The sequence below is a fragment of the Myxocyprinus asiaticus genome, chromosome 4 (assembly GCF_019703515.2).
Source record: "Myxocyprinus asiaticus isolate MX2 ecotype Aquarium Trade chromosome 4, UBuf_Myxa_2, whole genome shotgun sequence".
NCBI classification, from domain to species: Eukaryota; Metazoa; Chordata; class Actinopteri; order Cypriniformes; family Catostomidae; genus Myxocyprinus; species Myxocyprinus asiaticus.
Genome location: NC_059347.1, coordinates 46,639,026 through 46,663,491, shown reverse-complemented (window position 1 = coordinate 46,663,491; position 24,466 = coordinate 46,639,026). Strand labels below are relative to the sequence as shown.

Sequence of the window (24,466 nt, the reverse complement as noted above, 5' to 3'; positions counted from 1 at the left end):
CCGAGATGTCATCTTTGATTGACAGGTGTTTCTGTTGGTTCTTCGTTCTTGTGTTGATAAACATGATGAACTACCAATCAGTTCTGGGGTGGCCACAGGGTGGCCAATGAGATTTCAGGGGTGGCCCAGGCCACCCCCTAAAATCACCACTGATTTCATAACTACTTTGCTGAGTTTGCTTGTCTAGCAAGAGGACATTTTCCTGCGCTTGCCGCAAGAGAGAGAGGGAAGAAGCTTGCGCAGCCTGAGGTGAAATTAAACTCTGTATCTACTCCAGATATTCTCTTATTTAAATAATATTTGTATTATTAATTCTATTTAAAATATGTAACATTAATATGACAGTAATTTAAGTGCAGCCTCTGTAAAAATATAAAGACAAACGTAAATGTGTAAAAATTCTTATCAGTTTAATGGGGGAAATATTAACCGACTAGTAATTCCAGTGTCGACTAGTCTCGCACATCCCTAGTTTTAAGTGACCATGTGTGAAATTACACATGAGCAGAATTATGCAATAAAATGCAAAATAGGGAAGTTAATATTAATAAATGCAGCAAGAGGCCTAAGCAGATGGTGATCTATTTAGGAGGGCATGTGTGCATCTCAGTCGCCTAAACTGAAATTCCATTTAGGTTTTAAATTGTACAAAACATTAAATACTGGATACTTCAGCCCAGCATATCAAAGTTGTAAATGTTTTAAGATATCATAGATAGATAAAGGATCCTTTTTTGTGGACTTCATTTCGGCTTTCAACACCATCATCCCAGCTATACTCCAGAATAAATTACGCCAACTCTCTGTTCCCATGTCTATCTGTCAGTGGATTACCAGCTTTCTGACGGACAGGCAGCAGCTTGTGAGACAGGGGAAACTCACTTCCAGCACCTGTACAATCAGCAATGACTGCATCGCCAAGGACCCCTCTGTCAAGCTCCTGAAGTTTGCAGATGACACTACTGTCATCGCCCTCATCCGAGATGACGATGTGTCTGCATACAGAAGGGAGGCTGAACAGCTGGCTGTCTGGTGCAGTCAAAACAACCTGGAGCTGAACACGCTCAAAACGGTGGAGATGATTGTGGACTTTAGGAGGAACACCCCAACACTGACCCCCCTCACCATTCTAAACAGCACTGATGCAGCAGTGGAGTCATTCAGGTTCCTGGGCACTACCATTTCACAGGACCTGAAGTAGGAGACCCACATTGACTCCATTGTGAAAAAGGCCTAGCAGAGGTTGTACTTCCTTAGCCAACTGAGGAAATTCAACCTGCCACAGGCGCTGCTGATACAGTTCTACTCAGCAGTCATTGAGTCTGTCCTCTGCACTTCAATAACTGTCTGGTTTGGTTCAGCTACGAAATCAGACATCAGAAGACTACAAAGGACAGTTCGGACTGCTGAGAGGATTATTGGTTGCCCCCTGCCCCCCCTTCAAGAACTATACACTTCCAAAGTGAGGAAAAAGGCTGTAAAAATAACTCTGGACCCCACTCACCCTGCCCACTACCTTTTTGAACTATTGCCTTCTGGCTGATGCTTCAGAGCTCTGAGCACCAGAACCGTCAGGCACAGGAACACTTTTTTCACTCAGGCTATCCATCTCATGAATAGTTAAATTGCCCCACTGCAGAATAACTATGTGAAATACACAGTTTAGTCTTTCTTATATTTATCCAACACATCCAACCTCTTCTACCATTTCATTCATCTGAAAAAAAAAAATACATTTGCACTGCACATAACAGATTTGTATTTACACTGTACATAACAGATTGTATTACATTTGCACTACCCATGTGTATGTGTGTATGTACGTATGTGTATAAATATTTTTTATTATTATCTATGTCTTGCTGCTGTTTTTGTTTTGTTGTACACTGGAAGCTCCTGTCACCAAGACAAATTCCTTGTATGTGTAAGCATACTTGGCAATAAAGCTCATTCTGATTCTGATAAATGCTGGCAAATAAAATCATCTACTCATTGTCATCTTCCTCCCTCGGGCAGCCATGTGGGTGTTCTGGACACATGTCCAAAGCAACAATAGACATGTTATGCAAGAAGCAGGCAGCCATGATGAACATGACCACAGAGTCAATCCGGGTGTTCTGCAGGTCACGTAGACACCTCCATTTGCATTTCATTCATCCGAAGGCCTGCTCTACAATGACCCTCCCCCGGCTGATCCTTGCGTTCTGCTGATGGTCATCCTCTGTGAGTGCCCCATTATCACGTTTTGGAGTCATGATGAATGGGAAGGCCTGGCCAATATAGGCACTGTCCCCCAGCAGGCAGTACTCCCCCATCTTATCCTGCCATTCATTGTAGAAGGTGGAGGCCCTCAGGATTCTGTCATCATGCACCCTGCCTGGTGGTCCAGCAAAGATGTCGGTGAAGCGGCCCCTCTCATCAACAATCCCCTGAAGGAGGACGGAGTAGGATGTTTTACGGTTCATGTAATCCCCTCCTCTTATAGGTGGCCTGTGGACCCTGATGTGGCGTCCATCAATCGCCCCAATGACCCCATCAAGGCCACTGAGGCGGTGGAAGGCAGCAGCAGAAACAGCTTTTTCACACACATTTGGCCAGGAGATAAAAGTTGGCCCATGCCCGACATGATGGTCAGCACTTGATGAATTATTCGATGCGCTGACGACTGTGACACATTAAATTTGTCAGACATCTCCCTGAAGCCGTTTTGATTTGCCATATACCACAAGAACATTAACACCTTCTTGGTAACAGGCTCCGTTGTCTTTCCTTGACTGTGCTCACTGTGCAGGCCGTTCTCTTGCAACTTCATCACGAGATAGTCAAACTGTTGTTTTGTGATCCTCAAATGATGAGCAAGTGTGGTCATCCATGTTCAACATGACCTCCCACTCTGTTCCCGTCTTAAGGATCACTCGCTGTGTGGCTTGCAGCACAACTGAGATCAGTGCCCTGATGAAAGAGCAAAAAAAGAGCCAAAAAGTAAATAACCCAGTTATAGCTGCCATCACTGTAGACTACTGTTTTTGTTGTTAAGACTATTGTTTTGTTATCAATTTAAGCGGATCCAAGGGCTATACAAAGGGAGCTTACACAGCTTTATTAACAAATCTAAAGATCTAATAATGTATCGAGCATTTTGGTTTAAGAAGTCAAGGGCTACTTTACTCCTGTTATTATGATTTAACAAGTTATCCATAACGTTAATATAACTTCGCATCCTAGAAAAACCCTCTGGTTAGAGAACATTAATTTGGAATATAGTAAAGTTTTGTGATAGTGTACTAAAATGTATGTTACACATAAACCCCGTTAGGCAAATTTATATTGCAAATATACCTTTGTACTTCCATAGGGCATTGCCCTTTGTTTACACCGCTGGTTCAATTAAAACGTGGTTAACATGTTTTGATACAATCAAATATGCGGAAACATTAACAAACCTTCTCCAATTTCTGTCATTTTCCTCGAGGTCTCTTAGGTGAAGGGCATACTTATTTTGTAGCTCTCTGTACTCTAAAAGAGCTAGTGCGACAATTACTTTCCTGGAGGCATTCATCTTTTTTCTGACTTGTGGTGTTGTGTGTAAAAGGAACGCATCCAACTCGGATTTCTTTTTTTTTTCCGGATATGATGTCGATCCGAGTCCCGAGCTCCGACTTCCGAGACAAATGGAACGCAACTGATGAAGCGCCGTCGTCACCGCCATGTTTGTAGTTTTTCACGTTTCACTGTTGTAGTTCTGAAGCGAACCATCAGACTCCTCTTCCGTCGAGCACAGTGGGCAATATCAGTTGAAAAAGCGTGCACAACAGAAATTATTTAGCAGAGACGGACCACTTCTATCCACCTTTTTCCTGAACGCGGAAGTGTTCCACGATTCGCCGGTTTTCAATCTCCAGTGTTTTCGCTCGCCTTGGCGTATATTCTTAGCGGGTAATGTGATGTTTAAAGTTTTACATTTGTAAACATTTTCAAAAACGTGTCTTTAAAGTGCCTATATTTAGTCGAGATGACCGTTTTTTTTTTTTTTTGTTTTTTTTTTGACAGTGCCTCACCTGAGTATGTAGATGTCATGAAGCGATGGTCCGAAGTTTGTTTTGTTGATATCATTAACTACTTTGAGTTGTTATGACAGCCAACAACTGCACAAGTTGAGCCTAAAAAGAATTTTTACTCCAAATAACACTTAAATGGTTTTTGTTCTCCGTATGAATCGCTGGTTTCCGTAGTTTTTACATTGTTTCTCGAGACCAGAAACACAAAACAGGCCATTAGAATCATCATGGCGCTGCCCAGTGGTTGGTCAGGAACACTGTGGGAAACCAAGGAACTCTGAGCGCTCAATGGTCAACGGATGTAGAAAGGAAGTCCCGCCTTACAAGTAAGAGAGCCAATCACCTTTTAGATACAGAAATCGCCTGCCAATCATCTCGAGAACGCGCATGCGCATTGGCTAAACAAGCGGGGTAAATTGCGTTTTTTTTTGTTTTTTGCGTAATATGAGGTAAACAAGCACAATTTCTGATACCAGCGTTGTCAGATTTCGCTGCTTATTTGTAAAATGTTCTTTGATCGTAATCTTGACCGACCGTTTTGTAGATTTCGTTGTCCCCCCATTCAAGTAGATAGGAGCTGCACTGTCATGACAGAATCAGAATCAAGGAATATGTCTTGGTGACAGGAGCTTCCAGTGCACAAACAATACAGCAACAAGACAGAGATAATAATAATAATAATAATAATAATAATAATAATAATAAAATTGAATAAAAAGTGAATAGAATATATATATATATATGTATATATATATATATATATATATATATATATATATAAATACACAATATGAATAATTATAATATATATATATATATATATATATATATATATATATATATATATATATATACGTATGTACAATATACAAATACAAATCTGTTATATACAGAAGCAAGGGAATGTAATGGCAGAAGAGGTATGGTATGTTGGGTAAATATAAATAGACTAAGCTGTGTATTGCACATTAATTATTGCTCAATGGGGCAATTTTAACTGTTCATGAGATGGATAGCCCGTGGGAACAAACTGTTCCTGTGCCTGACGGTTCTGGTGCAGTGGACTGACTTGCTACAACGACTTTGATCCAAACTTCGCAAATCTACCGGAAATAGTAGACCATCCGTGCTACTTTGGACCCTTTTTTCTAAACATACTACTTATCTCAAATACTATTTAGGGTGGATAGTGAGCACATTGAAACGCAGCACATGAGCGCCCCCCAGCGGGCATGCGCAGAAACGCACAGAGTTCCTTTCATCACGATCATGTGACACAGACACGGAAGCGCAAATAATTCAAGATGTCGCAGAATGGAATTACGTGCTGGTGATTTTTTCCCCTCCGCTTTTTCTTCTGTCCATTAACAAACAAAAAAATGGAAATCCACGACAAGACTTCTGTGAGCTCAGTGGCAGGAACTGCGCCTGATTTCAGAGGGTAAGGCATTTTATATGATGTGCCTATTCAGCTACTCAGAGACTGCACGTGACCTCAGGGTACGAAACTAACACATTAGAATCAAAAGAAAACTTTGAACGTTTACATATGATGCTTGCACAGATACTTTGCATTACAACCTATGCAAAGCTCCGTGACTTTGCGCTCAAGGGTCTCCGTGTAAGATATATTCGTTATTAATAATTTAGTAAACGATATTACTGTGCCACTGTTTCTCTGCTTTAGACGGGAGATCTTAAATTGAGCATTTAAAAATTGTATTACGACAGGTTTAATGTCTGTCTCTCTCTCTCTCTCTCTCTCTCTCTCTCTCTCTCTCTCTCTCTCTGTCTGTCTCTTTCTCTTGTACTCCTCCAGGAATGACGGTTCTCTTGTGTCTGTGCTAAAGACACTTCTGTTTTTCACCATACTGATGATAACTCTACCCATCGGACTGTATTTTGCATCAAAGTCTTTTCTCTTTGAAGGTATTTTGGTCAAAAGGCTGACAATTAAAGGGTTAGTTCACCCAAAAATGAAAATTTAGTATCATTTACTCACCCTCATGCCACCCCAGATGTGTTCGACTTTATCTTCTACTGAACACAAAGGAAGGTTTTTAGAAGTATTTCTCAGCTCTGTATGTGCATACAATGCAAGTGAATGGGTGCCAAAATTTTGAAGCTCCAAAATCCTCATCAGGGCAACATAAAAGTTCTCCAGACGACCCTGGTGGTTAAATCCATATCTTCTGAAGCCATATGATATATAACAGATCAATATTTAAGTCCTTTTTCCTTCTTTCAGGTTCTCCTGTTTTTGATGATTCTCATTCCTCGTACATATCGCCCCCTGCTGGGCAAGGAGAATTTATTTCAAAAATTACTTAAATATTGATCTGTTTCTCACCCACACCTATCATTTAGCTTCAGAAGACATTAATTATCCACTGGAGTAATATGGATTACTTTTATGCTCCGTTTATGTGGATTTTGGAGCTTCAAAATGTTGGCACCCATTCACTTGCATTGTATGGACCTACAGAGCTGAGATATTCTTCTAAAAATCTTCATTTGTGTTCTGCAGAAGAAAGAAAGTCATACACATCTGGGATGAATCTTTTTTGGGTGAACTATCCCTTTAAGTCAACTGTGGAAAAATAGCAATACTACTATTATTTGTTTATTGTTAGTTACATATTGGGCCTACATAGAATTGGATATTATATAACATTATATAAATATATAATTGTATTTATTTTTTATTAAGGGGAAACATGTAATCTTTAGATTTGTGCCCTCAATAGACCTCATTCACAGTAGCATCATTGATTTTTAACGTTAATGAAAACGATTGTCATTACCATTAAAAATCATAGATGGCGCTGTTGTGAAAAAGGTCTATGCAGTGGGTCTTGAATAATGACCTTAATATGTTGTTTATATTATATTTGATGTAACAGATACAGGCTAATACAGTTGAAGTCAGAAGTTTACATACACTTAGGTTGAAGTCATTAAAATTCATTTCATATTAGCAATCTATAATTTTGGCAAGTCGTTTAGGACATCTACTTTGTGCTTGACACAAGTAATTTTTCCAACAATTGTTTACAGACAGATTGTTTCACTTTTAATTGACTATATCACAATTCCAGTGGGTCAGAAGTTTACATTAAGTTAACTCTGTCTTTAAGCAGCTTGGAAAATTCCAGAAAATGATGTCAAGCCTTTAGGCAATTAGCTTCTGATAGGCTAATTGGAGTCAGTTGGAGGTGTACCTGTGGATGTATTTTAAGGCCTACCTTCAAACTCGTTGCCTCTTTGCTTGACATCATGGGAAAATCAAAAGAAATCAGCCAAGACCTCAGAAAAAAAAATTGTGGGCCTCCACAAGTCTGATTTATCCTTGGGAGCAATTTCCAAATGCCTGAAAGTACCACATTCATCTGTACAAACAATAGTACGCAAGTATAAACACCATGGGACCACGCAGCCATCATACCGCTCAGGAAGGAGACGTATTCTGTCTCCTAGAGATGTAGTTTGGTGCAAATTAATCCCAGACCCCAAGCATATTTCCAAAGTTGTGGCAAAATGGCTTAAGGACTACAAAGTCAAGGTATTGGAGTGGCCATCACAAAGCCCTGATCTCAATCCGATAGAAAATTTGTGGGCAGAACTGAAAAAGTGTGTGCGAGCAAGGAGGCCTACAAACCTGACTAAGTTACACCAGTTCTGTCTGGAGGAATGGGCCAAAATTCCAGGAACTTATTGTGAGAAGATTGTGGAAGGCTACTCAAAACGTTTGACTTGAGTTAAATAATTTAAGTGTATGTGAACTTCTGACTGAAAAGCTGAAATAAATAATTCTTTCTACTATTATTCTGACATTTCACATTCACAATAAAGTAGTGATCCTAATGGACCTAAGACAGGGAATGTTTTCTATTATTAAATATCAGGAATTGTGAAAAACTGAGTTTAAATGTATTTGTCAGTGTTTCCGCGGGTCCTTAAAATGACTTAGACTTAAATTTACTTTTAAGGCCATAAAAAGTCTTAAATATCTTAAATTACAAGTCTTAAATTTCGTTTGCTGAGGTCTTAAATTTTGGGGCGTGAATAGAGAAGACGCTTAAAACAGCAGAATCTGCGCGAGTCAAATTCATCTCTCTCTCGTGCATCCGTCATTTAGCAGCTGACGCTTGAGTTCAGTGTGAGCGCGTGCAGGGAAGCGCATTTTTACTGAACTTATGATGTTACACATGTATAAACCTTCATTAAACCCGTTAATCAGAAATGCAAATGCCATTATTTTGCGTCTTTTGTAAACGAGCGATGCGCTAACACTGTCGCTCCTGCTTATAATCAGAGCTGTCAAAAATTTGCAAGCGCGCAAGGTTGGAGCGGTCTTTTGACGCTCTTTTCTTTCCTTATTTTACACTACCTTTGACAATAATTGTAACGCTAACAGAACTACTCAGCTGCAGAATTACACCTGTTATATCTCTCTCATCTCCATCTCTCATGTGTTCCATCTTTCTCTGCCATCTGAATCAGTTTAAAAAAAATTTGCAAAACAGTAATAATATAAAATTATAATAATACTAATTTGGACTTAATAATAAGACTTAAGGGTGACCAGTGATGACAGAAATTTCATTTTTAAATAAACTGCCCTTTAACTACCTGTTAAAGTATTTGGTAAGGGTATCTGCCAATAAAAAATATATATAAATGTTATTCAGCACATGCTAGACATTATTCACAGCAGTGCCATATTTAATTTTTGACGAGAATGACAACGAGGCTGTGCGGGATAGACGTACAGTCTCTTCAATGGGCTGTACTGCAGTTTAAAGTGGTTTTGGATCATTCCGCAGACAAAACATTGGAAAAATCTCTTTAAGGACACTCAGTAGACAAAAAACTCTGAGTTGTGGAAAATCACATGGGATATTGGAGCTTTTTACAGATTTATATCGTGCATGCCATTGAAGATATGGTAAGTCTATCCCTCACAGCTTCATTCCCATTAAAAATCAAACATGTCGCTACTGTGAATAAGGTCTATAGATTTACAAAATTGTCAATGCATGTGCAGTAAGTGGTGGCAGAAAGCCCACTGACTGTGTTAGATTTGACAGATTAGATGATTAAACAAAAGTATGACACAAAACCATCATAAATACAAACATATTCTTAGCGATACAATTACGATAATAAAATGAGTTAATAAATAACATGTAATCATGTTCCCTATAAATTTATGCTGCAAAGTTGTGATTTGAAATGAACTCCTCAGTCCAGTCAGCTCTGTTGATGGCTTGAAGCCACAGTAGTCAACGAGAGCCCTCGGAATCATTTTTCAACAACGTAATCCGATAAAATTTACTTTTTACGCATGGTTTTTGCCGCCACTTCAGTGTTTGACATAAGTGGTGACATTGCCAAAGCATTGGTCTATTGTGTCATGTCTTGCTGGAAAGCAAATATAGGCTATATACTTTAGGCTACGTGCATTCTTAATGAATTCATTTAAGTTTTAATTTTATTTTTAATGTTGCATTAACTTATTTAAAAAAGAAAACACAAATGCACAAAATATAAAAACACATGTCCAGAGACATCCAAAGTAGTTAGGGTTAGGTTTTGTATTTACCAGCTAATGAATTATTTAATGTGTGTTTTATTATTATTGTTAAATTTTTATTTTATTTGGCCTTAAAAAGTCTTTGTCTTAAATTTCATTCCTTCGAACCTGCAGAAACCCTGTAAGGCATATGTAAACTTCTGACTTCACCTGTAGATAACCAAAAAAAATAATTTTAACTCGCCCTCATTCATTTAAAATAATTACTGGTTACAGTAAGACACTTACAATGGATGTGAATGGGGCCAGTCCATACACATTAAAATGCAGACTGTTTCAAAACTATAGCTACAGTGCTGTAAAAAAAAAAAAAAAGTATTTGCCCCATTCTGATTTCTGCTGTTTTTGTGTATATTTTAAACTAAATTGTTTCAAAAATTCTAATAGAATCTAACATAAAACAAAGGCAGTCTGAGTAAACACAAAATACAGTTTTAAATGTTAATGTTTTAATGAAGCAAAAAAGATAAGACCAACTGGGCCTGTGTGGAAAAAGTATTTGCCCCCTTAGTTACCAAATCTATGAAACTGCATTCATAATGGGGTTCAGCTGGACTAGACACACCCAGCCCTAATTACTGCCAGTCCTGTTCAATCAACACCTAAATATAATGTTTTCAGCAGCATGAAGTTGGCTAAAAGGTCTCACCCAGTAGCACACTATGCCAGGGTTTAAAGAAATTCCAGAAATGAGGAAAATGGTGATCGAAATACATCAGTCTGGGAATGTTTACAAAGCTATTTCAAAGGCTCTGAGACTCCAAAGAACCACAGGGAGAGCCATTATCTCCAAATGGAGAAAACTTGGCACAGTAGTGAACCTTCCCAGAAGTGGCCGCCCTTCCAAAATTCCTCCAAGTGCACAGCGACGACTCATCCAGGAAGTCACAAAAAAAGCCAAGGACAACATCCAAGGAACTGCAGGCCTCTCTCGCATCAATAAAGGCCACTGTTCTTGACTCCACTATCAGAAAGACACTGGCCAAAAATGCCATCCATGGAAGAGTGGCGAGACGAAAACCACTGCTAACCCAGAAGAACATTTAGGCTCGTCTGAATTTTGCCAAAACACACCTTGATGATCCTCAAACATTTTGGGAGAATGTTCTGTGGACTGATGAGTCAAAGTGGAACTGTTTGGAAGACAGGGGTCCCATTACATCTGGCGTAAATTCCACAAAAAGAACATCATACCTATGGTCAAGCATGGTGGAAGTGTGATGGTGTGGGGATACTTTGCTGCTTTAGGGGCAAGGCGACTTGCAATAATTGAGGGAAATATGAATGCTCTCTACCAAAAATTCTTAAAGGAGAACATCCGGTCATCAGTACGTGAGTTGTAGCTCAGGCACACCTGGATTATGCAACAAGACAATGATCCAAAGCATAGGAGTAAGTCCACCTCTGAATGGCTCAAAAGAAGCAAATTCTAAGTTTTGTAGTGGCCTAGTCAAAGTCCTGATTTGAACCCGATTGAGAATTCCAAATGAGACTGCAGAACCTTAAACAGACAGTTCATGCTCAAACCCTCCAATGTGGCTGAACTAAAGCAGTTCTGCAAAGAGTGGGCCAAAATTCCACCACAGCTTTGTGAAAGACTGATCTCATGTTATCGTAAGCATTTGCTTGCAGTTGTTGCTGCTAAGGGTGGCACAACCAGCTATTAAGTTAAACGGTGCAGTTAGATTTTTACATAGGTGATATAGGTGTTGGATAACTTTTTTGCTTTAATTTTTTTTTAAATATATATATAATATGTATATATTTGAAAACTGTATTTTGTGTTTACTCGGGTTGCCTTTGTTTTATGTTAGATCTCGTTTGAAGATCTAAAACGGCAGTGTGAAAAATACACAAAAACAGAAGGCACATACTTTTTCACAGCACTGTACAATACAAACATTGTGTTAACATGATTTTAGTGCAATCAAATCAGGGATTTACCAGCGTTACAGCGTAATATTGGAAATGACTTTAAAGATCTTGAGGCTATACTTTTGAAAAGTGTGTATTTTAGTGTTTATGTACTGGCCCCATTCACCTCCATTGTAAGTGTCTTACTGTAGCTGCGATAAGTCAATGTATTTTTTGTGATGATCATGCTGTCGCTTGAGCTCGTATTGATTCTGGAACACTCCTTTAAATCCTTTGTTGTTCATTTGTTTCAATGATCCATAATGTTTTGTCTTCTCTTCTCAGCCTCTTTGGGTTACTCCAGCAATGACAGCTATTTCTACGCTGCCATTGTTGCCGTGCTTGCGGTGCATGTGGTTCTGGCACTCTTTGTTTACGTTGCATGGAATGAGGGGTCACGCCAATTGAGAGAGGGAAAACAGGATTAATCAAACTGGATACAACAGAGAGAGGGAAATGCACACATGCCACTTTTGTCATAAACATTCCCAAACCAGTGGAATGACAGCGTGTGTGTGCGTTTGCCTTTCTCCTGAATTTCTCAGCCTATCAAAGAGAAGATGCCAAAATTGCCTCTCATGGACTGGTCGAGGTCATCTTTCGGCCTGGCTGGAGGTTGTGTCAGAAGACGGTAGTTGTTAATGTGTTTTTGTGCGGGGCTAACACAGGACAGAGAAGAAATCCAAACTGAAAACAAGCTCTTGTTCTCATGGAAGTTCATTGTTCCTGCAGTGTTATTATTGGACTCGTTCCGAAATTCAACTGTGGAGTTAAAATCTGTTAATTAGTAATATAACAGTAAAACGGATGCTTTTGATCTGTAATGTGAAACTTCAGCTGATTTCAGTCTGTTGCACTGTATCAAAAAGATCTTGGGTTGTACATTTCAGTGTCTTCCTTTTGTATCTTTAGATTTGTAAGGTGATTATATCATATACACTGTTGGTTGGTAACAACTAGTGTGTTTGTGATTGTGTAATCAATTTTTTCCAGATTGATCATTTCAATTGATTTATTAATCAACCATGTTCTATATAACTCTTCATTCTTGCTGGAAATACACACTCTCAAGCTCATTATTTGCATTTCCTATTTCTTCTTTTGACTGTAATTATGGATCAATGTAGCTAATAAATTAATGCTCCACCTGCCCTCTAAACACACTTTTGCACTTGTGTGTACGGTTGTGTGACAATATAAGTGATTTGATTTGATAAATGGTTTCTTCTCCTACCGAATCTGATCAATTTGAAAAAGCTGGGGATAGTGGAATCTCTAGCCCTACCAAAAGAAGATGCCTTATCTGTGACCATGTGAAAATGCAGATCTACAAAATGGCATGCCTTCACCACAGCTGCATGTATGAATCAGTAACAAAACCTTGACACTCTTTAAAAAAAGTTTGAAGTCCCTAAACTAGTATACATCAAAATAGTGGGGGTGGGTAACTATGCTGTTACAGACGGTGTTGGCGGTTCTTACAATAAATTAACCAGTTCGTCATCGTTCTTTTCTTTACCTGGTTAGAGGCAGCTCAGAAAATAGCTCTACCTTGCAGCAGCACACTTTAAAAATTGTTCCTTCAATAGGAGCGACCTCTAGTGGCCGGTTTGAAACTCCAGATAGTTACAGTTCACCCCTACCAAAAAACAAAACAAAAAAAAAAAAAAAATGCACCCGGTCTCTAAAACTTAACATTTTTATACAGTACATAGTGTAAAAAAATATTTTTCAATTGTTTTATTTTTTAAATAAATACAGCGCAAATTATTGTTACTACAGGGATGCTTGTGCATTAATCGCTGGAAATGTCCCGCCACTTACTGAAATGGAAATTATGATTGGTTAGCAAATATCCAATCGCGTCTGAAATGAACGTTCTGATTGGTGGATCAGCTTAGTCAGACTGTCTGTCTTACCTGTGCCATCAGGTGAGCGTTTAGAGAGAATCCCTGTACACTTTTTGTACTGGCGGCCATACGTATCATCACTTATTTTAGGTGGGCAAAATCCTAAGTAAGCTAGGTGGGAATACGGCATATGCGGTTACACCGCACCTGCAACAGTAAATTATGAATACACTTAAAAACAAATTTGGAACCCTTTATAAACCACCCCACTAAAGCCCAAATACATGCCTTACCTTCAGTGAGAAAGGCTCTTACCATACACTAAGCTCACCACATCAACACACTTCAAACAAATAATATACATAGATTACTACTGGTACTGTTGGAGACAGGCGCAAGAATAAAATGCAAACGCGCAACAACAACTCACCAGTAGAGGGAGAGAGAACATAGAAGCAGGGTTCATCCTGCTGTTTCTCTTGCAAACGAAATGCAAGAGATAGATATATATATATATATATATATATAAACACACACGTTAAAGCCATCTTATTGGTCACATATAATTACGATGCATGCAACTTTTTTTAAACTTATAGTAATTGAGATAATATATAACCATTTAAAATGAACTAGAAAGAATCTTAAAGGAAATGGTGACCATTTACAAGACCTGTAGGCTACATGCTGATTATAGCCTACTCATTAAAGGAATAGTTCACCTAAAAATGAAAATTCTGTCATAATTTACTCACCCTCATCCCAGATGTGTATGATTTTCTTTCATCTGCAGAACTCAAATGAAGATTTTTAGAAGAATTTCTCTGCTCTTTTGGTCCATACAATGCAAGTGAATGGGTGCCAAATTTTGAAGCTAAACAAAAACCCATAAAAAATCACATAAATCAGCATAAAAGTAACCCATAAGACTCCAGTGGTTAAATCAATGTCTTCAGAAGCGATATGATAGGTGTGGGTGAGAAACTGATCCTTTCACATTCTTCTGCTTGTGTTTCTGGTGATTCACATTCTTCATGCATACTGCGCCCTACTGGGCAGGGAGAAGAATTTCTAGTAAAAAAATCTCTTTCTCACCCACACCTTTCATATCACTTCTGAAGATATGGATTTAACTACTGGAGTCTGGGTTAATTTTATGATGCCTTTATTTGCTTTTTGGACTGTCAAAATGTTGGCACCCATTCACTTGCATTGAATGGACCTACAGCGCTGACATATTCTTCTAAAAATCATAATTTTTGTTCTGCTGAAGAAAGAAAGTCATACACATCTGGAATGGCATGAGGGTGAGTAAATGATGAGAGAATTTTCATTTTTGGGTGAACTATTCCTATAAATTTTAACCTAAAATCTTTGATGTTGCCTATCATCAGCCTTCATTTTCCCCAAGAATTTTACTGCATTCGTCATTCTAAAGAATAGCATGGCAACATGGCTTAAAGTTTGTGGGTAAAACCCGAATGTTAGGTGTACTGACTTATTGAAACATTTGTCATGAGCCTGTTTGTTTATATATTTTCCAAAATGTTACTCAAATTTGGTTGTCTTTAAAAAAGTGCATGTCTGCAAATATTAAAACAGCAAATTATGTTTTATATGTGTACAGGGGACATTTAAGGTATAATACAGTTGCCCCCCTACAAGCACAAGTGGATGAGCCTAAGACTAACTTTGGGACAGTGACGGAAGTCAGTGAAATCATGATTATTGAGAAGTTTCTGCACACTCTCATTCAAAACTGTATGTTTAGACAAAAAAACTAAACAGAAAAACAATGATTCCAAGGCAGCAGAAGAGGCAGCCCAGGAAGCTGCATAACCAGGAGTCTGCCACACACCTGGTTTATGGTCATGATGTCCCATTCTAACACAAGTGACAGACATTTTCTAAATCCAAGATACCCACATCAATAAATCAATATGCATTTTATTTTAAAATAACTCAAACCCATGTGTGAGAGCATGACAAGATCAAGTCTATGGAAATACTGTCATGAAATCAGTATTGAGTTTAGCAACATTAATGAGAATTTTAACCTACAAGATCAAGTCTATTGAAAATAATGTCAAGAAATCAGTATTGAGTTTAGCAACATTAATGAGAATTTTACCCTCGCCCCAGCACTGAAAGTGTTTCATGCTTAAAGTGGTGACAAACTGTACCGTTAATGTAAAATAAACAGAAATATAAAAAGATGAAAATGAATCTAAATAAGACTGTTGTCAGCATTGGCCTTAAATTCAGAGAAATGCCAACCAGTGACTTTGATTCCTGTAGTGACCCATCAAAAACATTGAGCAGTTACAGTTAAAGCTATTGTGCATCTGTCTTTGAACTTCTCACAGTCAAGTTTCATCAAATCCCTCTCCTTTCAGATGGTTTTCTTTGAGTTTGTTACACTCAAAAATATAATTTTAAGATTTGCGCATTTCAATTTTATAACAAAATTTCAACAAATTGAATGAATTAATCTTTAATCAAGTTTTAAAAAATAAACATTTTGTATTATTCTTTAGAATTTAATAATTACACAATTAAATTTGATGGAATTTTATGAAATTGAAATGTTTAATTATTAAAAAATAGGCAAATTGTATTATTACTGTTATTTGAGTTTATGATGGTGAGAATTGGGTCTGGATAGATTTTTACAGTGTTGTTTATCATCAGTGCAGTCTGTAGTGGGAGAGGACTTTTATAAACTAGCTGCTAAAACAGATTAAATCAGAAAATAAGAGAAACATTGAGGGGAAATAGAGAGAGTGGGTTAAATGGGGGGACAAGGAAAGTAGAGAAACATCCATATGGAAATATTGAGAGCATGTCTGGGTTGAAGACTGGGTTGAAGGAAGAGTGAAAAATAAGAACTAGAATTTCCTTGCTTTCCATCCATTGCTGCCATTTGCTTCTGCCACTGCCATCCACATTCTTTCCATTCCAACCCCTCTGCAGGCTAAGCCAGCCCAACTGAGTAACTCTACACAGCAGAACTTTGAACAGCAGAGCTCCATAACACGGAACTCTAGAAAGAAGAGTTCTACACTTCAGAATTAGACTCCATAGAACTCTAGACAGCAGAACTATGTTGAGGCTTGATTTATAATTTTAATGTATTTGTAGTGTGAATTAAGGGGCGAGGCATCATCCTCCTCACTGGTGGCCCTCCAGCTGATGGTGCCCTAGGTGACTGCCTTTAGGCCTATGTCCAGAAAGGTCCCTGACTTATAAATATCTGAATATTTTGCAAGCATACAACACATTGATTCTATACTTTTTCTATACAACTTTAAATCATTAGTTGTATATTTTACTATTGTTTTTCAATCATGTCATTTGTAATGCTTCATGGGATTGTAGTTCATTCCCTCATTAAAGACGTTAAGTACACAGTCTTGCACCTTTGTCTTTTTGTCTGGTTTTCAAATACATTTAGCTTCAAATCTAGTTTGTAATGTTGTGATTCACCTGGAAGCTGGTTGGTTTGGTTCATGGCTTAGAAATCCCTATTAAAAAAAAATAATAATAATAGGAAAAATAATTGTATATACTTTATTCTAACATTTTGAATTTATTTTTAGTTGTTATTTGTTATTTATTAAATACAGAAACCCTAGACTGTGACATCAAAATGCTGTTGCCCATATGTATTGCAGGGTCCGAAGTCATTTTGCAAGCTTACAGTAAACCCAGGTTGATCTAGTTGGGCTGTTTCTGAATAAATGTAATGTAAGTAACTTTGGATAAGTTACTACTTATAAGAGATGTCTTGTTTTCCATTGTTTCTGAGAGAGCAGATAAACTGGCCCAGTCTTCACAATCCGTTTTCAGATGGGCACAGGTGTCCAGGGAAGAACGACTGGCTGTATCTAAATAAAGATGACCTATAATTGCTCTGAACATGTCTTGATAACTCCAGCACCAGAGATGAAGATAAGATTAAAGGTATAATGTTATATAAAAAGGAGAGGAAGAGCAGAGGTCACCAGCTGGTTATGGTTGTGTAATACCGGTGCAACAATCTTTGTCACATGCAAGAGAGAAGGACTTAGGAAAGGCTGTAGGAGGAGTGGAGTGAATGAAAAACAGAAGTCTGATTCGGAAAAAGCAGCAAAGCTATAGCAGCTTTTGCTCCACAGCGGGGGGACCATTAAACAAAAATAGGGCAAAAATAGCAGTTATCCAACTGTTCCTCAGACAGAGTAGTCCTGACCTGAAATCAGCATAGCACATGATAGAACCACTACCAGTCACTCTGTTGCTCTTTCACTCATTGTCTTCACCGCCCACTCCCCAGATACAGAGATGACGGAGATATTTCATGCATTTGTGCGTCATCATTACAATTATTAATCCAGGTCTGTGTGTGTATCTCTGAGTGTGCATACACACTTGAGTTTATGGGTGGGTATTTGTGGATCTTCCCCTATTATTCTTTGTGACTCACTCCTGCCATGTAAATAGACATACAGAGGTGAGAGGATGTTGTATAATCCTTCCAATTTCCTGTGTGTATGTGAATGTGGCTCTTTACAGTCAAAAAATACATGACCTCATTGAAGTCAAGAGGTCTTGACCAGTGCTACAGACTTAATGAACATGCACAACACATAACCGTATTCAGTCCATAAATCATCTCAACTTCACACATAAAAATAAGACCCTAAGCATGGTTACTTTCTCAAGCATAGCCAGACTTTTGACTTGCAGCATCAAGGCTAGTTCACATTACATTACATTCTGGCCTTGAACTACCCAGTTAGACAGAAAAAAAAAAATGGCTGACCGATATGTAAAGCAACAAACCAGCGCTTGTTTTGTGTTTAACGTGCAATTAAAGTTCGGGTTTATTAAAAATATTATACCACAATATAGTTCGGCATGGTGAAAAAGCCTAGGTTGAATAACTGAGTCTTTGTGAATGGTTGTCCAGAGGTAAGTTGGGAATGTTACTGTGTCAGCACAATTACATAGTGGAAGGATTTCATTTAAGCTAATATTTACATAATTCTGATGGGATTTACAGTTTGAGTTCATATACGAGTATGAGAAACATCGGTAGTCATCCAACTCACTCATGGGACAGATCCAGTAGCTTGGTGGTGAAAAAGTTAAGAATGGCCAGGATGTCAGTGATTTAGACAGAAAGTCTATACTCTGCTGAAAATTTTTGGTGAAAGTCAAAACTGCAGAACTAGAACCCTGTTCCCTTTCCCCAAGTAGAATGCATCCACTAAGTTGCCATTGACAGAACTTGTGCTTTCATCCTGTATTTTGATTGTGCAATAGTAACTAAGGGTGATTCACTGACTAGCCACCATTGCCATGGAGACTGGCTTCTCACTCACTATATCTTGGAATTTTCTGAGCAATCACTCCACGTTCAGTCAAAGAGAGAGATAGAGAGAGAAGAAATGAAAGAAAAATTCTTAACTGCAGCGTAAGTTAATTTGAGGCTTGTAAACACATTTACCTAAACTGTCTGTGCAGAAGAAATGTATATGCTCAGCATTCAGTGGTTACTCTTTGACAAACTATTTTAGTTTGATGCAGTCAAACCCAACTGCTGTCCCCTCTGTCCTTAAGATATGTAGTCCTAATACTGATCTAGGAACAGCTACTGTGAGACTCCACAGTGTGACTTCATTGTTTTAAAACAGGCTGGAACCTTGGATTGAACAACATTTCAGTGCCTGCCCAGTGACTCATGCCCATTTCATTGGGTATGCTGCCAGGGCATTTGGGACAGCAATCTGTGTTCTGATCTAGACTATACTTATACAGCAAACACTCTTTCATATTAAATGTCCCTATTCCCTTTATTATCTTAATTTATCTTGCAGATAAATCCATTTTATTCTATTCTACTCTTTTTCACAAGATATTGCATTTTAATCCATTGCTTGTGTTGTAATCAAACAGTTAAGTGAAGTAATGCATGTGGCTGCACAACATTGACTCGATCTATATAGATCAGCTGGGTGATTTCTGCCTCCGGTCTACAGCTGACTGTCCTCTGCTGGTGCATTCATTGACCAAGAACAGCAGAGCGAACCGTCGGCAGATTCCAATCACTGTCTGACATGACCTAGTTACAGACCACAGCAGCACGATCCAATTAACCCCCACCCGCCTGCTGAGGTGTGTATAGGCACAGTCGGACAGCATATTTGCAAGAAAATGTTTCCACTTTGAAAGAATGAAGTTTCTTTGTCTTAGACAATTACAAATAAGTCTATTTTGTAATTCTGCTTTAAGTACAAGGAAGGGTGACGAGACATATTAGTGACCTTATTTAGAGTAGCGCCATATTTGATTTTTGACGGGAGTGAAAATGAGGCTGTGAGGGATAGAACTACAGACTGTTCAGTGGCATGCACTGTATCCAGTTTTCCTGACCACTCACTGGGCGTTGCCATGATGATTCCGATTGCCGCTGAACTGTTTTCTGGTTTCGGTCTCCATAAGGAGCAATCCGAAACAAACGATCCAGACAGAGAATAACAAGCACTTTAAGTGTTAGTTGGAGTAATAGTGAGTTCAGGCTTAACTTGCACAGTTGTTGGCTGTCATAACAACTCGAAGTAGTTGCTATAAGTGATTTATTTTTTTATTAAATTACATGCAGAAAACACTTCTATTAGCTGTCAGATATCACTAAAATAGGTGCCATGAAATATCACACCTGGGGGGTGGGATGTCAGTGGTCAGTTTGTTAGTTTAGCCAATCAGAAGACTTTCTGCCTGTCAATCATTGTGCTCATTCACAAGGCAGCCCATATATGCTCGGATAAGTATCGGTACAGTGTCCTGCTCTAGCGAAACGCTCAGGGTTGGCAGAATGCTCAGGAGGACCCTCCCCCTCCATATGTGTGTGCGTGTCAAAATTCACGTCAAGTATGTATTATGGTGCGGCGCAACTGTGAATAAGGTCTCTTTGTATGTATTTTTCCAAAAATAAATTGAATGGGGGTCTTGTGTAAATTCTTCTCTGTGCATTGCGCTGTGCATAATAACTCGATTATCCAGCTGGGGTTAGGCTACAGATGACGCAATATCTCAGGTTCATTCAGCCACAAACTAATAAGTCCATAAATTCACCTTATGAAACAATAGTCCTTACATAACAGAACTGCCTACAGAACTCCCACGTCATTTGGAAAACTCGAATGCAAGTATCTAAGTTTATAAACCATCCTAATGTATTCGTACTGTTTTAATAAAACTGGCTTCCAGTCTAATATGTAACCCAAGCGCCCCTTTCTTTCCAAGCAAAGAACTGGCCTCACTGAGACACGGCGTCCTTAATTCTCCGCCGATGACATTTACTGGCCTGCGTTCAAACCGTTTGAGAGCGGAGAGGAGAGAGACCGGTCGAGCACGCGCGGCGTGTGTGCGCGCTCCCCTCCACCGACTCTAGCATATCCGGACTCGCCTCGCGGCGCGCGGCCACGCCTCTTTTCTCCTTTTTAGGTGTGACGACAGCTGATGACGTAAAGAGTGAGGTGTGTGCGTTGGAAAATGAACATCAGTCAATGAAAAAAGCGCTCTGAAAGTCACTCATTGCCCACATAAACGGTGCCGGTTATGTAACTCGATTTCATGTGTAAGGCAAGGAAGGCAAAAAAGCCCTCGGTGTGTCTCGTTGCTAGAGATTCCTAGCAACTTTTCTGTTCAAGTCGGTTTCTCATTGCTGTCTCTGATTAGGTGAGTACAGCCGGTTGTTTCTTGGTTAAGTTTGTGAAATTAGGGCACACAAGAAGTGTGTCATTGTGTTAAAGGCGCCCGGTGCAATTACCCATGACGAGTTGACATGGACGAGAAACCGGTCACGGTGCTATGGATATTTTCAGCGGTCAGATAAAGTTGCGGCAGTTGGAATGTGAGTGTTAATGTCACTTTTCATCAGGTCTAACTGTTATAAAAAAAAGAAAAAAAAAAAAAAAAAAAGGTCGTTTTGTTTTTCCTCTGTGATGATGTAATGATTTGGTGTCTTAATTGATAAAGACAGTTGGTTACTGTACTTTGATCTGCACTTGCGAAATGATATATTACAAGGCACTGAAGATAGTTACTGTCCTATATCATAAGTGTCAGACAGATGGTGGGCGAGTTATACTGTCCTTGAGTCTGCATAAGCATATTCATTTATTGGCCGAGTTGACGTCTGTATTTTTTCCCTAATGGAGATCAAGAAGAGCGGCAGCGGGCTAAAAGCCGGTCTTGTCTGTTTTTACAACCTCTTAAGGACTTAAGTTATAGATTAGCCTATTCTTTGATTAAATTAAGCCGACAGTTCAATTGAAAGTTTGAACGTAATAAACCTTACGATAAATGCACGTATGAAAATATTGCAAGTTATGTAACACATGACTTGAGAGAATCATGAGCCGGTGGCAGTGACGTCATGCCCTGGATTTCGTCGAGAGGAATGAAAAGTTCACAGGAGCCGGTTGCACCAGTTGTGGCGAAAATGGGCACTAAGTCACAATTTACGCACTACTAAATATTTGAGCGTTGCACCATTAAACTTAGGTTGAACGTATCCCTACGTATAAACTAAATATTTACGAAAGCCTCCGACCAGTAACTGATGAAATAAAAAAGCAGACTGATATTTTATGACATCATTGAGCTCATGAAATCCTTTCGACATATATGATGATGTTGCATTTACACTCGTTGACATTTACGAGAGAGAGTGAAAAAAGTGTTTAGTGGATAAATACAGGTAAACGTCATATTATGCGACTACGCATTACTTTATGGTGAGTTTACGACCTGCTACTTAAGTCTTGCCTTAAGAACAGGTGGTGCAACCAAATTAAGCACTGACTTAGTTACAAACTAACTAGTAGTTACTAAGCCCTTAGTGTGAACTTTACGTCCTAACTTACGCACAGCTGGTGCAACCCTGAGGTGAGGATGTGTCCGCAAGCTCCGGTCGCCGCTCGGTTTCTCGTTCAGCTTTTCCATTAAACTCACATCTCTGGTGAATGGTGATATTTCTATTTTCGCTCTATGTTTTGTCTTTATCTGGTCGTTTTATGTGGAGTTCAGATTTATTTGTGCTGTTTGTTCAGTCTTTGTGTTATAGTTCACCCATAGATGTAAATTCTCTCATAATTTCCTCACCCTCATGCCATCCCAGATGTGTACAACTTTCTTTCTTCTGCTGAACACAAACAAAGATTTTTGGAAGAATGTAACAGTTCTGTAGGTCCATACAATGCAAGTGAATGGTGGCCAGAACTTTGAATCTCCAAAAAGGACATAAACGTAGCAGCGGTGTAAAGTAATTGAGTAAAAATACTTGAGTGTTATTTTTTGGGATTTGTACTTTACTCGAGTGCAGTTTAAATGGAAGACTTTTTCTTAAATACATTTCCAAAGAAAAAAATAGTACTTTTTACTTTTTTACTTACAATTTTATTTAAACTTGAAAAGTACTCACTACATTTTTGCATGTCGTTTTCTTTCGTCTGACAAACGACTGATGACAGACCAGAGGTCAGTCATTTCAAATGGAGTGTCGCACAGTGGCTGTGTGGAGTTCCGACCATCTGCAGAGGCAGAAATTCGAATATGATTTGAGTTTCGGATACGCTGAAATATTTGCGCGACTAGTCCGTATTTGACCACCTGACTGAATGTGATGTATAAATTCAAAACTATGAGCAAGAAGTGAGAAACACAGACAATTTTTGTCCTAAACTTTATTCTAAACGTCTGCTACGAATTCAGTAATGAATTAAAAAATTATTGTTTGCGTTGCAAATACAGTATATATACACCGATCAGCCACAACATTAAAACCACCTGACTGTTGTGTAGGTCTCCCTCATGCCACCAAAACAGTGCCAACCTTCATCTCAGAATAGCATTCTACACCTCTCTCATCAACAAGGTATTTCCATCCACAGAACTGCTGCTCACTGGATGTTTTTTGTTTTTGGCACCATTCTGAGTAAATTCTAGAGACTGTTGTGTGTGAAAATCCCAGCAGATCAGCAGTTACAGAAATACTTAAACCAGCCCGTCTGGCACCAACAATCATGCCACAGTCTAAATGATGGTTGATGTGAACATTACCTGAAGATCCTGACCCGTATCTGCATACTATTATGCTCTGCACTGCTGCAACACAGTTGGCTGATTAGATAATCACATGGATGATTGTTGGTGCCAGACGGGCTGGTTTGAGTATTTCTGTAACTGCTGATCTCCTGAGATTTTCACACACAACAGAACTTACTCAGAATGGTGCCAAAAAAAAAAAAAAAATGGATGGAAACGCCTTGTTGATGAGAGAGGTCAGCAGAGAATGGCCAGACTGGTTCGAACTGATAAAGTCTACGGTAACTCAGATAACCACTCTGTACATTTGTGGTGAGAAGAATATAATCTCAGTATGCTATTCTGAGATGCGGGTTGGTGCTGTTCTGGTGGCATGATGTAGACCTACACAATATTAGGCAGGTGGTTTTAATGTTGTGGCAGATTGGTGTATATATATATATATATATATATATATATATATATATATATATATATATATATATATATATATACATACACACACACAAATATATATACAGTATATATATACACACACACACACACACACACACACACACACACACATATATATATATAAGAACAAAAGGTTTTTGTAATTAATGTGTACATGTCATTTATTTCTACATTTGCCTTAATATTTAAATCATATCTATGAATTTCTACTCCCTATTTGCTGAATTTTTATTGTTGTTAGGCAACTATTCATTATAATAATAACTATAAACCAGCACTGATAATGATGAGAATAATGATAATAATAATAATAAAAAAATAGAATCTGAGTAAATATTAATTATGAATTTTATTGAATTCATCCATCTGCTCAACAGCAAGGTTTGGTAGCAAACCTCAGAAAACAATTCTCAAGACCAAAAACATTACTAACTTTCTTCAAAGCTTATTTTAAATTTTTTGATCTTTCTCTATGTCTCAAGGAACTGGGTGCTCTG

At 38.5% G+C, this 24,466-nt stretch overlaps 1 protein-coding gene across 1 annotated transcript; it reads left to right on the top strand.

Moving 5' to 3' along the window:
* The first annotated feature begins 5,199 nt into the window (after positions 1-5,199).
* Positions 5,200-12,731, top strand: LOC127438960 (vacuolar ATPase assembly integral membrane protein vma21-like). Its single transcript, XM_051694909.1, has 3 exons — positions 5,200-5,499; positions 5,878-5,987; positions 11,854-12,731. Exons 1-3 carry the CDS (start codon positions 5,438-5,440, stop codon positions 11,994-11,996), a joined length of 315 nt encoding a protein of 104 aa, XP_051550869.1. The 5' UTR covers positions 5,200-5,437; the 3' UTR covers positions 11,997-12,731.
* Positions 12,732-24,466: the final 11,735 nt, after the last annotated feature.